Source organism: Anabrus simplex, chromosome X (genome assembly GCF_040414725.1).
Source record: "Anabrus simplex isolate iqAnaSimp1 chromosome X, ASM4041472v1, whole genome shotgun sequence".
NCBI classification, from domain to species: Eukaryota; Metazoa; Arthropoda; class Insecta; order Orthoptera; family Tettigoniidae; genus Anabrus; species Anabrus simplex.
In genome coordinates, this window is record NC_090279.1 from 215,441,953 (window position 1) to 215,459,414 (window position 17,462).

The window sequence follows — 17,462 nt, forward strand, 5'->3', positions numbered from 1 at the left end:
TCATCCAATCTTTCTTCTTCATCACGTTTTTTATTCTGGTCAGTGGATGATTTTGAACTTTTAAATTGTCATTACATTTTGTACAGTTAGGGGCCAATGACCTAGATGTTAGGCCCCTTTAAACAATAAGCATCACTACCATCATCAAAGTTCGAGGGAAAGAGAGTTAGGAGAAGACCTAGAAAAGATGGATCGATTCAATAAAGAGGAGTGAAAAAAAAGTAGAAGAAGAAGGAGCCTGGACTGGGACAAAATTGTGGAAGAGGAATGGCGGAAGGAAAGAGGAAGCTGGAGAAGTGCTTCAGTAGGAGCTGGATGAGGGGAAAGGAGGAGGAGGATGTATTCAAGAATCACGTGGGAATTTCAGTACGGGTTGAAGGCACGTGAGTTAAAGTAGTATGTTCCTGAAAATAAAGTTTCCCCACTGTCGGCAGCCCTGAAGATGGTTTTCTGTGGTTCCCATTTTCACACCAGGCAAATGCTGGTGCTGTACCTTAACTAAGGCCACGGCCGCTTCCTCCCCACTCCTAGGCCTTTCTTATTCCATCGTCGCTGTAAGACCTGTTTGTGTTGGTGCGACGTTGTAAAAAGAAAAGTTTATGGCCATGCTTGCAGTGTTTTAATGCCACCACATTACGGAGATTAAGGATCGTGCACGTGCTTGATAAGGCATGTTACGTGGCATTAAATTGTTTTATTTCATGCTCCATCAAATTCCATTCTTCCGAATAATGTGGAGACAGGAGCATAACAATACTGTAGTTGGTTATTGCACCGAACATAAAAACATACCATCAGAAACCTTTTGCATTGCATGTAAAAAAACTTATTTAAATGCTTACTAGACAGCCAAATAAATGAATCAGCTGTGAAGTTTGCATAATAATAATAATAATAATAATAATAATAATAATAATAATCTTGAATGATATTGATTATTTCGTGGATGGTCACCTTGAACTGGGGATGACAATGCTTGAATTCTGGGCCCTAAATAAATTGAGCATAATTCCTTCATCATCTTCAAATTTTCAGCTTTTTTGCAGAGTAGGTGGTGTGTCAGTGCTCTCCATGTCTGCCTGCATGTCTTGCCATCAATTTTCTCTGAAGTTTCTGTCTGCAATTCTCTCTACATCTGAGGTTTTCCAATGCTTCCTGGTCCTGCCTCTAAGCCTCTTTCTTTCTGTCTTCTAACCGAAGTTTCTTCTAGGTAGTCGCTCGTCTGGCATCCTCATCAAATGACCATACCATCTCTGTGTGGTCACATCTGTCTTATTTTGAATTCTTGTACTCTTATAGCATTCCTGATTTCTCCATTCCGATCTCTTTCTCTTCTGGTTTTACCCACCATGCTTCTGAGAAACTTCACTTCTGCTGCCTGGATCTTGCTTCTCTTTTGTTTTGTAGATGTCCATGTTCCTGCAACAAATGTCAGAAATGGTGCAATAGTACTGTTTGTACAGCAACTGTTTGCATTTCATAGGCCCTTCCTTGTTCCAAAACTTTGGTAAAATTCAGATGCTTGTCCAACCTTTATATAACCTCAAGAGGTTTTTCCATATAGTTTAATATCTCAGTATTATTTAACCCCTGGGAGAGCATTGCTCGTTACTCACTGCAACTTAAGAGCATAAAATGTGCTAAATTTGAATCACTGTAACATGATAGTTAAATGCTGGGGATGTAACTTAATTAAGGATACGGTCGCTTGCTTTCCAAACATTTCAAGACCTTATATGCACTCGAAATTTTGGTACAATTGACACACTCTTTCTATTCTACATCATGAAATATCCCTCTTCGAGCCATTTAAATAAACATACTTCCCAGTGGAATGAACAGGCATCCAACAAGCAAGCACGTATTTCAACATCTCACACCTCCATTTTCTGCATTTACTTATCGACAAACTGTCATTACTAGAGCCCGGATTTCCATGCAAATGCATGTTGCTAAATAAGCTGGTTACACTTCTGAAACTTTGCAAATATTTGTTTTACTACTAATCATTCCAATCAATCGTACTTTTTCTGTACATGTGTGCGTGTTTTTGCTTTTTTTGGGGGGGGGGGGGTGAAAATTCATGCATTATGCATATTTTGAAAATTTTGGATTTAATAATGAATAATTTGACACTTATATTGTGTTATATGCCTTTTCTTCTGATTTTGACACATATTATGTTAACTTACATGATAGTGCCTGTTTTGAACATGGGTTTGCAGAATTTGGGACCGTGCGTCCACGTTATTTTTCTGCTATTGAGAGAGAAAGAAAATGTATTGTTGGTATACTACTTGGCAACCAAAAATGAACCTGTCATTTCTTGTGACGCAGAAAGATAATTTTCTGTGTTCAGGAATGTTCTGTCAAATAAACGAATGAACTTAAATGAAGAAAATGTCGAGAAATTAGTTGTACAACGTTTCAAGAGGAAGTGAATATACAGTATAACAATGTTGAACTGAATTTTGATAGTGCATGGAAATCCAGATTCCAGTCATCAGAATTGAGATCTCTATCACCCAAGTCATCGTAGCTGCTGTTCAAAAGCAAAAAAATACTCTTGTCATAGAGTCGTGCTTTATAGCTTCTTGCCATGATAGATTGTCGCAGAGCTAAAATTGAGGACTATCAAGATATTCAAAGGAAAGGAAACAGTCGTCGAGAGATAGTTGATATGTATATCATAAGGAAATTGAGAAAGGAGGGGTCGGAATCGAGAACCTAACTGAGAGAACTGATAGGAGTAAACTAAGATGGTTTGGACGTGTGAAGAAGATGAAGAAGTAAAGAATATCAAAACAGATGATGGAGATGAAGTTTGAGGTAAAGAGAGTGAGAGGGAGACTTAGAACAAAGAGTGCAAGAAGTAAAAACTTGGACTGGGACAAAATGATGGAAGAGGAGGAGATGATGATGATGAAGGAAAAGGAATAAATACACTATCCCTACTCAAAAGAAAGTTTGATGTAGCGACAGATGGTAGCGTAATGCAGAGGCTGCACACTGCACTCCACATCTGCCATTGTTTGGTGCATGCTCTTTGTGCTGTCAGCTGAAATGAAAATAAAGAAATAGAGCACAGTATGAAATGAATTGTAGTACGGGCAAAGGTGTTTCCAAATAGTGAGGCTCAGCTGTAAACATACATAGGGAAGTAGTACTCGAGGTTAAAACACAAATTCTCCTCCCCTAGGATCGTCAAATCTGTCATAAAACTGAAAGTTATGGATCTACAATAGTTGACCTTATTAATGGTCTATAGTCGTCTGTATTGACTACTTACAGTGACAGTCTCACAACGCTCAAAAACGGGCATAGTATTGACAAGGCTGATCATGTTATCTCCTGTTTTTGATGTTGGTTGCCAAATCAGTTACTGTAGGGACAGTATGGCACAGTGCTGACCCCAGAGGAAGAAGTGTGATACAGTTTTTGTTTCATGGAAGCCAAGATGATGTGCTCAGGTGGCAGAATAAACTAGATCTTTTGTGAGCATTCTATGAAAACCAAACCCCATGGTACAACAGCCCCAAAGAGCCTTGGCTTACCAAGCAACCTCTGCTCTGTCTGAAGGCCTGCAGATGTGTGTTTGGCCATTATACTTAGCTTTCTAGACCAGAGCCGTTATTTCATTGTCAGGTAGTTCCTCGATTGCACTCATGAAAGCTGAACGGACCCCAAACTAGCCCTCAGTTTGAGGTAAAACTTCCTGACCTGGGAACCGAACCTGGGGCATGCTACTCCTACACTATGGGGTTGGTCGGCAGTCTGTGGCTCGGTTTTAATTAATTTTGTTGCGTAAACACCAAATGTGTTACCACAGATATTTCATATGCTAACATCATATGACGGGGAGTGTTGAATTGACTTTTTTCCTACACTTTAAAAATTAGACCACCACAGCTCTGTTTGAACCCACAATCTTGCAGACCGGAGGCCAACACTACCACTGCTCGATGGAGTTCCTCCATCTCCTGTATCCAAAATGCTCAGGCTTATATTTGTGAATAGTAAGGAACAGTTCTTGTAATTCCTTTGTACTTCAACAAGATTTTCATATGAATGAAGTGAAAGCAAGTAAGAGTGAAGGAAGGGGGAAGATAGAGGTAAATGGAAAACCAACAGAAGTTGTGAAAAGTTTCAAGTACTTGGTGTCCCCGTTTCTACCTGAGACTATTCAGCCACTCCCAGAGGTGCTCAGTTTGAACTATGATTTAAAAAATTGCCCTAAAATTACATACACCCTGGATTTGATGGGAAACATATAACTAAATATGGATACAGTAAATCACCTAAAAAAACTACAATAATGCAAGGTGAAGTATGACATCAGTTCTTGGAGGAAATCTGTTTATTAAAATAAACAAGTATGAAAAAAAAAAAAAAAGTATCAAATCATCTAAATTTTTACATGACTCAAGTTTTCTTTCATCTTGATAAAATCCATCTTGAGAATCAAAAATATATTATAAATGTACAATGTATGCCGACACACATACTTAACATATCAAATCAAATCTTGAAGTTTCATTAATTTTACATCTTGGGCTTGCGTGATCGCACCACGCTCCTGGCTTTACTTTTTTGTTAACACTTTGAACTGTAGATGAGTACGTTCCACCTTCCTGCACACTTGACATTGCAGTGGGGGTCCCTAATCTTAAGAAAAAACGTGCTTTAATGCGCAAAAAGGGGAGACAAAAAAAAAAAAACTAATCAACTGTACAAAATATAACACGCTGAGTGGCAAAACATCCTATGCACAAATGTATACACCCCAAATCATGAGCACAACAAACAATGTGGATCAGAACCACACTAAATCAGTATCACATATATGGCAAATATACACATTCAAAGAAACAAAAACATGATGTCATATTTTCCAGGGCTCACCAAAAAAAGCATTCATGCAACTCACATTCACTCAAAGCCTCGACGGAAAATATAAGGAAACAAATTACACTTTAAGCAACTCTTCCTATTCAACACAGGTTCCTGAAATAACTTACATGACAAAAAATATTTCTCAGCGCAGTTATAACCTGAAAGAAAATCCAAACTAAACGTCGCGATAAAAAAATCCTCTACTGCAACATGTAGTGACATGGACAAAACCCAATAAAATCATCACGAAGTGTAGGCCGCTCAAATAACTCTCCTCGGTAGACAAACATATCACCCTCGCCAACACACGGCGCAATGACCCAAAGCGGAGATTCACGTCTCCCAAAATAATGCAGCAAACATCAAAACCACAGGGTCCAACCCTTTACACACGCTGCTCAACAGTCTACCCAAGGCAAGTCACACAATCAAGAAAAAAAGCAGGCCTTTCAGATGAGGAACACGTCCTCTTACTCAAAATCGCACTAAATAGTATCTCATGTCCTAAAGTTGCTGAATCTGGAAAAGTATATAAAATGACTTCGTCTAACATACGCTCGCATGAAAAAAAAACAAAAAAAAAAACAAGGCCGCGCTGGTCACAGATCAACGCACTCGTGCTGAAAGTTAGACATGAATAATAAAGTGGCCAACTCTGTAATAAATATGATAAACTGAAACTAAGAAATTGCCACATTGACAAACGATCATGTATGAACATTAGAAAGTTACTGAAATATCTCAATCCTACAACTCGAGAAACTCGTATTGGTAATACTGTAATAATAATAAAGTAATAATAAATTTTACAGAAAAATTATTCTAATATTCGGAACTCGAAATACGAAACTGCGTTCGTGAATCAATTACTAATTTTCAATCTTGATATACAAAATAATTGTGAAGATGATGCTATCAAAATTTGTGGATCCTAACTCCACTGTCTCACACACCCTCATTCACACATCGTGCAATAAATCCCAGAAAACGTGATGTCATGTTTCCGTACACTTTGAGCTTCCATTAATAATCTAGACCTTCCTGACTTTAATTTAAACCCTTATTTACATTTACACTTAAGCCCCGAGACGTACATTGCGTCTCAAACATCAAAGCAAAACAAATCAAAAATATATATGAGGCTCAAACAAGAAACTGACTCGTAAAAGAAATGACGCTAATCACTCAGCTAAATAAATCAGAATAAAATGTAAGAAAGCAGGCTGAGACCTTATGCAAACAGGCCACATTTACGTTACAATTATATTTACATTAACAAGCTTCCTATCATTTACTTTACCGGGCAAGTTGGCCGTGCGGTCAGGGGCACGCGGCTGTGAGCTTGCATCTGGGAGATAGTGGGTTCGAATCCCACTGTCGGTAGCCCTGAAGATGGTTTTCCGTGGTTTCCCATTTTCACACCAGGCAAATGCCGGGGCTGTACCTTAATTAAGGCCATGGCCGCTTCCTTCCAACTCCTAGGCTTTTCCTATCCCACCGTTGCAATAAGACATATCTGTGTCGGTACGACATAAAGCAACTAGCAAAAAAAAACCATTTACTTAAAATAGGATACTGTCCTTCCAAACAAAGCCAAATTTACTGTCATTAAATATTAAAACTAACCTATCCCCTTTTGCAACATTAACACATGTTCACACTCACACAATTGCATCGAATATTCTGTACTCATCTATTTCGTTGACTTATCGCCGCCAGCCTTTCAGGACAGCTGGCCCCCATCGAGTGGTAGCCAGCCATATCGATGATGAATCCCTCAGAAAAAACTTGGATCAGTCCTTTGGTCTCCATTCTGGCGTCGAAAAATGATGTTGTATTTTCCGTCGCTGCTTCTGGATGGCGTTTAAAACATCCCCTTGTTCATGATGTAGAAACTAGGTCAAGATTAAACCATCCAGTTAGTAAGAATACTACAACCGGGGTAATTTCCACTGACCGTGAAACCAGTTCCCATTCAGTCGCAGAACAACTTCTCTTATCTAATCCCGTAACTAGATCAAATATTCCCCATTTAAAAGCTGGACTGGAAATTGTAAAGTTTACCCCCTCGGGAAACTATTTACACAGGCAGGCTACTATGCATTCGAAATGATTAAATGAAACTTCTCTGAGCACCTTTACAAGATGCCACACGATCACTCGCGTAAATGAAAACTTCTCTCACAATGTTACCTGCACAGAATCTTGCCGAATTATGGGGTAGCTAGCTGACGCGCTCATCGTTTTTATTAATTCGTCCTCTAAGACGCCGTTGTATCTTCGATCAGGGCCATAACTTCCATGGACCAGTGCCTAGCCATATCGACTGTGGCTCTATCATTTCATCGGCTCAACACATCGTGTACCTGACGCTTATTTCAAACGTGTATTTGCAGCTCGTGTAGCTTCTCGCCGGGCCTCCAAAATGTTGTCTGTTGGAGTTCTATTGTTCCCTTGTTCTGCTTTGTGTATATCATGTCGAAATTCCTCCTTCTAAACTTAGTTGGCGAAGAGACAAACCCGAGCTCCAAGCTCCCTGCAGAAATTGCGACATGTGCTGCTGAATGTAGACGTTCCCTGCCTGTTACTAGTACTTAATAAAAATGAAATATTCTCTGTACATTTGAATAAATGACTGATTAATTAAATGAGCACTTCAATAAGGGCTCATTGTAAAGTGTAATTACAGTTGGGAAGATTAAACCAAGCAAATGGCTTTTACCAGAGTGTGAGGAATATACTGTTGTAACAAGAAGTTCTGTGTTCTATCACCTACTCTGTAGCATTATTCACTTGTGCTGTGAGTGCAATAAAATGAGGTGAACTCAGGTGGCCAAGATGGAATTCCTTAGGGTTATCGTACAGAAGGCAAGAAAGAATCAGAAATGAAGAGATTAAGGAGGATTACAGTTTCAAAATTACAGGACAGGAAAGAAACAAGCCAGCTGAAATGATGTGGACGGGAATGGGAGAAAACCAAATTCCAAAGAAAGCATTTACAATGAAACTAATAGGAAAGAGGCCACAAGCAAGGTGTTGACAAGATGGATGGATACTCTGAAGGAGAATATAGAAAATTGAGCAAGAAAGATAGAAGATACACCGAAGGAGATAAAGGCGATGGAAAGATGGCCAAAGGAGAAGGTCCTTGATTCATAACTGGAAACAGGAACTGAAGAAGAAGTGAGAGCACGCTACATTATAATTTTACGTGACTACTGTATCGATATCATTATCATAGCCATGGGACCTACGGTTGTACGTGATGTTTCATGTTAAAAATCCCACATGCATTGGTCGGGCTTCGAACTGCTATAAAACTAACATAAGGGCCTCAAGAGCATCTATGAACCATCATCATTCCCAACTCCAGTTGTGTTTAAGTACTTGTTGCGTCTTCCCGTCATAAATTACTTGTTCCTGGACACCTTAACATCTCATTTCTTTTCCCCATCTCTGTTCTCAGTTTCTTTGTCTTCCCGCTAGTGTTCCTCCTTGTAGTTCTTTACACACGTTGTAGTGTTGTTCATTCTCACCACTTATCCATACCACTCAATAATCTTTAAATCAGTATAACAATGATTTATTATTAAACAGTATCCTCCTTATCCAATACATTATGGTTAATGTGAATTTAAAAAACTTAAATTTCACACTCGTCACATCTATAACATGTTTTATTCCTAATTGGATCATCTTCAGTAGATTGCTGAAAACTGACATATATATATATATATATATATATATATATATATATATATATATATATATATAGTAGTTAAAAACATTTGAAATTGAAGCAAGAATGATGTTATGAATGTTAAAATGTCCTTATTAAGAAAAAAAAAGTTCATGCTCTTTATAAGGTTGTTAAAATCTTTAATGTGCATTGTTATCCACTTGTCATAATATCCTCTTGATGTTTCGTTAGTTAAAAGTCTGCTAATTGTCAGGGATAGCAAACCTTTTCTTGTACAGCGTGTCAGTTATTGTCTTATGTATTACTTTTTACTGGTATAGTATGCCACCGGTTATTTTTATTTAAAATCATTATGAAACCCCCTCATTTTGCTTCATTTAGGTACTAGATTGCATTACATATAAATCCCTTCCAGTGAATGTTTCATGATTTCATTTTGCAAACATCAATGAAAATTCCATTTCAAAAACCGGTAAATTTTATGAATAAGATATATTTTTGCTTTAACCTAAAAAAAAAAAAAGTGAAAAATATGGCCATAGAATTAATTGTGACTTACTTCTTTATTAAAGCAGAATGTTAAAATGTGTATGTTGGTAGATTTGCAACCTATTTATTACATGTTGAAAACAACATTTTTTTAGTACGTATGTTGTGCGGCATGCCACAAAAGTCTCATTCGCTTGTCACCGAGTGGCACGCGTGTCATAGGTTCACCATCCCTCGACTAAGTGATATCTGATTATTAATTGATATTTTTTGATTGTGTTTGCCGCCAATAAGGATTACCATAATAGCATTTGTGCACAAAACCATGCTAGTAAACACATCGTTCAAGAGGGCATAGAAGGCAATCAAGTGGATAACAGTGCACACAACCTTATAAAGAGCATTAACTTTTCCTTAATAAGAACATTTTAACATTCATAACATTATTCTTGCTTCAATTTTAAATGTTTTTGACTATAATATGTATATATCAATTTTTAGCAGTCTACTGAAGATGATCCAATTAGGAACAAAACATATATAGATGTGACAAATAATGTGAAATTTAAGATTTTTAAATTCACATTAACCATAATGTGTTAAATGAGGAGGACACTGTTTATGTAATAAATCATTGGTATAGTGATTAAAGGGTTATTAGTTTAGCTATCAATACAGAAACATGAAATTTATATTTTGTGGTCATACCACTCAAGCCTACAGATTCCTACGACATCATCAACAGGTACCTGAATGTCAACACTTCCTTCCTCTATATTTCACTCCTAATCTTATACCTTCTGGTATTCTGATTCATGTCATCTCTGCTGCTTGTAGTTTTCTTATGTCCCTTTGAAGTTAATTATCTATTTTTTTGCTACTGGTTGGATTTTTTTTTTTTTTTTTTTTTGTATTGGAATAAGCGCGAACTAGTACTGGGAAGGAAGCGACAATGTTCTTAATAAAGGTGCGGCACCAACATTTGCTTGATGTGAAAATGGGGAAATCAGGCAAAACCATCTTAAGGCCTGCTAATAAGGAATTTGAACTCGCCATCTTCCAAATGCAAGCTCACAGCTTCACGGCTCGAACTGTGCAGCCAACTCACTCGGTCATTGTTTGACGTGTTCTTAAAAATTTTATCTGTTTTTTCTAATGTCAGTGTGAGTGTCTTTGGATTGTTTTTTTCTGAGTGTGTAGTGTTCACCTGTGAGTTTTCTGATTTGTGCATTTCTGGTTAAAATTAGTCTAGTTTAATTGATCATAGTGTAATATCTTAATTTTGTGTGTTTTTATTGTTAATATCATTAGACATTTCCTGTACTCTATGGTCTATTTGGAAGATAGAGTCTGTCTGTTTTTATGTATTTCATCAAATGCATTCCAGTTCTTTTACGTGTGCATATGAAGCAACATGTTGACCTTCATCCGTCATTTGCACCACATTCTCCTCACAATAGAGTGTTGTGTTGTGTATGTAAGTGCCTTATCAATTTGTTTTTAATTTTTACCAGTACATTTAATTTAACTTAATTTCCAGTTCATGGCGTAAGGGAAATTGTGCCAGTTTTTTCCATAATGGCTCTGATGCTGAGTATGAAACTAAAGAATCTCTATTATAATCTTCTAAATGTGTTATTTACAGATCTGGAGCCAATTGTGAAAATTCCTCCTCCTGTGGACGAGTACGGTTTTGTGATTCCTGTCAAGTTCGAGCACCACACCCATGATGGCATGGTGCAGATACTGAAGGATCTTGCTCATAATTACCCCAACCTGACGCGGCTCTACATGATTGGAACCAGTGTTGAGGGACGAGACCTCTACGTTCTGGAGATAAGCGACAATCCTGGAATACACGAACCTGGTATGTCTCTTTCCTCAGTCAATCAATCAATCAATCATTCATTCAATACTGATCTGCATTTTGGACAGTCGCCCAGGTGCCAGATTCCCTATCTGTTGTTTTCGTAGCCTATTATTAAATGATTGCAAAGAATTTGGAAATGTATTGAACATCTCCCTTGGTAAATTATTCCAGTCCCTAACTCCTCTTCCTATAAATGAATATTTGCCCCAGTTTGTTCTCTTGAATTCCAACTTTATCTTCAAATTGTGATCTTTCCTACTCTTAAAAACACCATTCTCACTTATTCGTCTACTAATGTCATTCCACGCCATCTCTCCACTGACAGCTCGGAACATACCACTTATGATACAAATTCTTATAATTTTGTTAAATACCACCTATTCAATACAATAAAAACATAATAAAAACGTACGTATTTATTAAGTTGTTGATATGGTACATGTTTCGCTCCTTTTTCATGAGCATCATCAGCCAAATATCATTTACTTAAGGTTATATAAAGTCATGAATCTATTCTATTGGATTAAATTATGCTTGTAAATCTAATTGACAAATCTTATAATATTTTACAAGTCATATAACAATAAAATTTTGTCTTTAAGTTAAAACATATTTGTCTAAAATCTATCTAAGTCTAACATTTTATTGACGAAACTCATCTGGTGAACATCATTTAAAATTATTTTTAAAAACCGTGGCTAATTGTATTGATTCAATGTTGCTTGGCTTGTATGATTGTCGTTGAAACTCTGTTAACTATATTAACAATTTTCTACAGTTGATAATTTCCTATGTTATGAACATTTAACTTGTTCTCGATGTTGCTGGAGTAACATTTGTTTGAAATGTATTGGCATTAATTTTATGTTGTCAATACGAGAATATTGTTCATGAACAAACTCATGAGTGCTAACAGAACAACAAGTAGTTCTCAAGAGGCTAGGAGTAACACTAGACAGTTACGCAGTAGAAAGAAAAATATACCAACAAGCCCAATTTTGAACATACGAGAACCATTCAAATTTACCTCACAATAGAAAGCCCGTCTCCGCTGGTACGGCCACGTCATGAGAAAACAGGACGACTCAGTTGCCAAAACAGCACTCCACATCAACCCAGAGGGAACAAGACCACGAGGAAGACCGGCAAAGAGATGGACTGACAACATCAGGGCAGACATTCACAGTGTTGGCTTAACACCAGAAGATGTCAACGACAGACAGAAATGGAGGAGATGTAGCAAAGCAGCAGACCCTGCAAGTCGGGATTAATGCTAAGAAAGAGAGAGAGAGAGAAAGTGTTTATTCACCAACAAGTTTGTTCATGAACAATGTTCTCGTATTGACAACATAAAATTAATGCCAATACATTTTCAACAAATGTTACTCCAGCAACATTGAGAACAAGTGAAATGTTCATAACATAGGAAATTATCAACTGTAGAAAATTGTTAATATAGTTAACGGAGTTTCAACGACAATCATACAAGCCAAACAACATTGAATCAATACAATTAGCCACGGTTTTTAAAAATAATTTTAAATGATGTTCACCAGATGAGTTTCGTCAATAAAATGTTAGACTTAGATAGATTTTAGACAAATATGTTTTAACTTAAAGACATAATTTTATTGTTATATGACTTGTAAAATATTATAAGATTTGTCAGTCAGATTTACAAGCATAATTTAATCCAATAGAATAGATTCATGACCTTATATAACCCTAACCCTCTTAGTGCCGGCTCCTTTACTGCCGTGGTTGCTAAGAATGCCAGAGAGAAAATGCCTATTATGCAGCACTGAAGATAAAAGCATATCCTATCCTCACTTTTCAAGATATCTCATTGTAGTTTACATTTTCTTGTAGCTAAGTGATCCCTCTCTTCACTCGTTATATTAACATCATGAAAATAATTCATACTTCTAAGCAAAAAAATTAAATTTGTTCATGCAATTTTTGAAAATTTTAAAATTGAAATTTGGATCTCAGTACATCCTAGTATTTTGATCGTACTAACCTAAATTTGGTATTCCCGTGCACACTGATGCATTGTTTACTAGTTTGTAAAATATCATTGTTTTAAGAATAATAATTCTTGTAAAAATGGATTAAAATACTGACTTGGTCTAGCATCAGGAGGAGGTGTACGTTTAGGGCCGGGCTTCTCAACGAATTCAGGAGAGGGCTAAAATTGCACGTCGTGATCGGACTGAATTTTACAGAAATCGAGAATCTGGTCATTATCGTCATTACTGTCACCGTCAATTCCATCATTATTCCCGTCACTATCACTACCGTCTTTATCGGAAATTTCATGCATCACTGTCACACGAGTAAGTCGGATAACATAACCACTATCGTCACTGTTTGAAACGTTACCGGCATTATTATTACTCTCAGTATCATCTGAATCATCGCCTGACTCAATATAATCAGAATCATCACTCAATTAATCAATATACTGTACCAAATCGTCATCAATTTCAAACACAATACGAGAACAAGTCGCCATTATTACGAACACATGGTCTACAGGTACGCGCCAAACAGCTGAAATATAAAAAAATTATAACATCAACACAACATGTCGCACAGAGATTCTGGTGGTAGATTTAGAAACTATGTAGAATCTACTACAGAGTGATGCCTACTGGTGCTGCCATCTGTCAGATATGTGCAAACTATTACGACTTACATAGACATCTGCAACACGGAGCGCGATTGCGCTCCTGGCACTTTTCGCTAGGCTACAGAGGAGCGCCATCGCGCTCCCCGGCACTCTAAGAGTTAAGTAAATGGTATTTGGCTGATGATGCTCACGAAAAAGGAGCTAAACATGTACCATATCAACATCTTAATAAATATGTAAGTTTTTATTACATTTTTATTGTATTGAATAGGTGGTAATTAACAAAATTATAAGAATTTGTATCACAAGTAGATCTTCAATAGGGACAAAAAATGAAATTTATAACCTACAACATACCACTTAGTCGAGTCCTTTCTCCCAAGTCTTCCCAGCCCAAAGTTCACAACATTTTCATAAGGCTACTGTTTCATCGGAAATCACCCAGAAAAATCAAGCTGCTTGTCTTTGGATTTTTCCATTTCTCGAATCAAGTAATCCTGGTGAAGGTCCCATCCACTAGAACCATACTCTAATTGGGGTCTTACCAGAGACTTATAAGCCCTCTCCTTTACATCCTTACTACAACTCCCAAATACACTCATAACTATGTGCAGAGATCTGTACCCTTTATTTACAATCCCATTCATGTGATTACCCCAATGAAGATCTTTCCTTATATTAACACCCACATACTTACAATGATCCCCAAAAGGAACTTTCACCCCATCAACGCTGTAATTAAAACCGAAGGGACTTTTCTGTTAGTGAAACTCACAACCTGACTTTTAAACCCGTTTATCATCATACCATTGTGTACTGTCCATCTCACTACATTATCGAGGTCATTTTGCAGTTACAATCTTGTAACTTATTTATTACTCTGTACAGAATAACATCATCCGTAATCAATTTTGCAACACAAAAGTAAATGATGTTTTCATGCTGTTTGAACTCCATCAAGCTTGATTGTGTCCGGTAGACTTAGTTTTAAATATAAAAATGTACAAAAAACATGTAGCAGAAAATATTGCTTCTCTGTTAAACAATAAAATTTCTAAATTTTAAGTTGCTATGAGGAAATAAACATTTCATTTTGAATATCAGTACCATTATTTATTTTTCACATCTGCATGTATTTAAAATAAATGGGTTGCTTTTCATGTTCTTATGTATATATTACTTGATTCGATACTTGTTTCCTCCTTTCCATTACTTATATTAACCCACTTGAATCCATTTCTCCTTCTGAGTTCATCGTGTGTTCCTAGTCTTTTTCCTCCTATAGTCATCTTTATCTTTTAGTCTTCTCCCTTTTCCTCACTTTATCTCCCCCTGGGGCAGTAGAAAGACATCTACGGTATCCCCTGCTTGTCTTAACTTAGGAGCATGGGTTGATGGTCATGTGGTCCTTGGCTGAGTCCTGGCATTGTTTCCAGTCACTTGTACTAGGCTGCTCACTTTGATCTATGCTAACCAACCTCCATTGGTCAACTCTTGTTATTTTTTCCAACCCTGACTGTCTTAGTGTTACGACGCATAGGGATTCTTTCATATTTTGACGCTGTTTGTGGCCCTTGCCTTTTTTTTTGGCCGATACCTTCATATTTGAAGTGTTGAACCCCTTCCATTTTTTTCCCTCTGATTAGCATCTCACCTGTGTTGAAGATAAGTAGGTTTTATCCTGTTGTCTTCCCCTTAAGCCCCTTTGTATTAAAACTGTTCCCTGGAGAATGTTAGTTGACTAAGCTTGGTGTTTTCAGGTGAGCCCGAATTTAAATACGTCGGCAACATGCACGGTAACGAGGTGGTGGGCCGTGAGATGTTGCTGTTGCTGTCCAAGTACCTGTGTGAGAACTATGGCAGTGACGAGCGCGTCTCCAGGATCATCAACACGACCAGGATACACATCCTGCCCACCATGAACCCGGATGGCTACAACAGGTCCCATGTCACAAGGCCTGGTGAGTAACTGCAGGTTGTGCCGTTATGCTTTTATGAGGATTTCTAATAACGTTTAAATTGGGCATTAATTTTGTTAGCGGTCATCTGTCTGTTTTATACTTGCCTTTTTTGTTTGCTTTTTCTTTCTTCAAGTTCCTACTACATCTACTCTAATCTGTTTTTCATATTATGCCTTGGTCTACCTCTACTGCTCTTACTGCCTGTTCTTTCTTCAGAAACCAGCTGAACAAGTCCAGAGTTTCTCAAGAAGAGTCCTATAAATCTTCGTCTTTTTCTGGTAAAATTTTACCAAATTGTTCTCCTTTCAGAAACTCAATTTCTTTTGTAAAACCTTATTTCAGAAGTTTCCTTCTTGCAGTGGTTATTGTCCATATTTCTTTTCCACACAGTGCCTCGTTCCATCCAAAAGTATTAAAAAACATATTTGTAATATTTCTTACTTTTTTACAAAAAACTTTATTATCCAACTAATCAATACAGTTTACTCTCAGACAGTACCAGTTTCGACGCACATAGCAGTCATCCTCAGCTGTTATTGTAAAATTGGTTATTAGGACATGGGATCTCCTAAACAAAAGGCGGGGTGGGGTGGGGGTTAAACCTCCTGAGTTAAGGCTACAAATACAAACACATAAAACACACTAGTGTATGCATTAAAATTCACACAATAGACATTTGATAAATGGTCACAAGATTAATGACACTTAAAATGATTTCAAAACTGCACTTGTGTCGACATAAAGATGACGCAAGAAGTCACTGTCTATGAGTAGTCCCATCGTGGATCATAGTAAAATATGTATTACAAGAAAACTTCACAGTATTGATGAGAATAAAATTGATTAATATAATTGTTAATGTGCCTGTCAGCGCTGTATCACTGAAGGAGCAATCTTCTTTTGTTACAATAAAATGAAGGATATCCCGGTGTTATGAAAGTAAGTCTATCTGCCCATAAGGGCATTAATAGGGGATACCCTTTGAGGTTGCAGTGGTGCACTCAGCACAGATGTCGGCGCTTATTATTGTTGTTACGAATAAAATTCCACCTGTTTCATTACTCTCACCGAGCGAGTTGGCCGTGCGGTTAGAGGCGTGCAGCTGTGAACTTGCATCCGAGAGATAGTGGGTTCGAATCCCACTGTCGGCAGCCCTGAAGGTGGTTTTCCTTGGTTTCTCATTTCAACACCAGGCAAATGCCAGGTCTGTACCTTAATTAAGGCCACGGTCGCTTCCCTCAAACTCCTAGGCCTTCCCTATACCATCATCGCCATAAGACCTATCTGTGTCGGTGCAACGTAAAGCCACTAGCAAAAAAAATAATTTCAGGGTGACCCAATAAATGCACACACACACACATATTTAAATACACACAATTCTAACCAGTTATGAATGCCCACGCTTACTAATTACAACTCTATTCACAAGTCTCTCTTCCTTACTGCACAGTAGGAGGTCCAGCCCGTTTGTCTACCTGTGGACGCTTAAGCCTTACTCTCACTTCCCCATGTCCAGTCAACTCATACAGCAGCTATGTGTAGATCGCTGGATCTGAACACAGTGCCACTTGTTAACACAACACACTATGACTGTTCGTTAGTTCGATTCCACAGGCAGTCCAGTAATTCACAGAGTCATGCAGTGAACAACTAAACAGCTCAACGGTATTCAACAGCAGGAAGATACTCACAACAGCAAAAATTAACACAGGTCCATTTATCCTCGCAGTCACGATAGCGGGTTTCCTCGTTGACTTAAGGCGATCCTCAGTCTACAGAAATACACAAGTACACAGTTCTCTCAGGTAGTACACATTTTCCGTTCCTTCATTTCCAGCCCATCTACTCACTGGTCTCTCCGACACCACAACAACAGCTCCCGGTTCAGATCTCAGTGGGACACTAGCAACAGCCAAC

At 37.7% G+C, this 17,462-nt stretch overlaps 1 protein-coding gene across 1 annotated transcript in view; it reads left to right on the top strand.

Moving 5' to 3' along the window:
* Positions 1-17,462, top strand: part of LOC136886351 (carboxypeptidase D) — a 165,738-nt gene that overhangs the window by 55,482 nt on the left and 92,794 nt on the right. The window contains exons 6-7 of the mRNA XM_067159090.2: positions 10,728-10,949; positions 15,345-15,545. Of these exons, the coding sequence (XP_067015191.2) occupies positions 10,728-10,949; positions 15,345-15,545 (423 nt within the window). The remainder of the gene's footprint in view (positions 1-10,727; positions 10,950-15,344; positions 15,546-17,462) is intronic.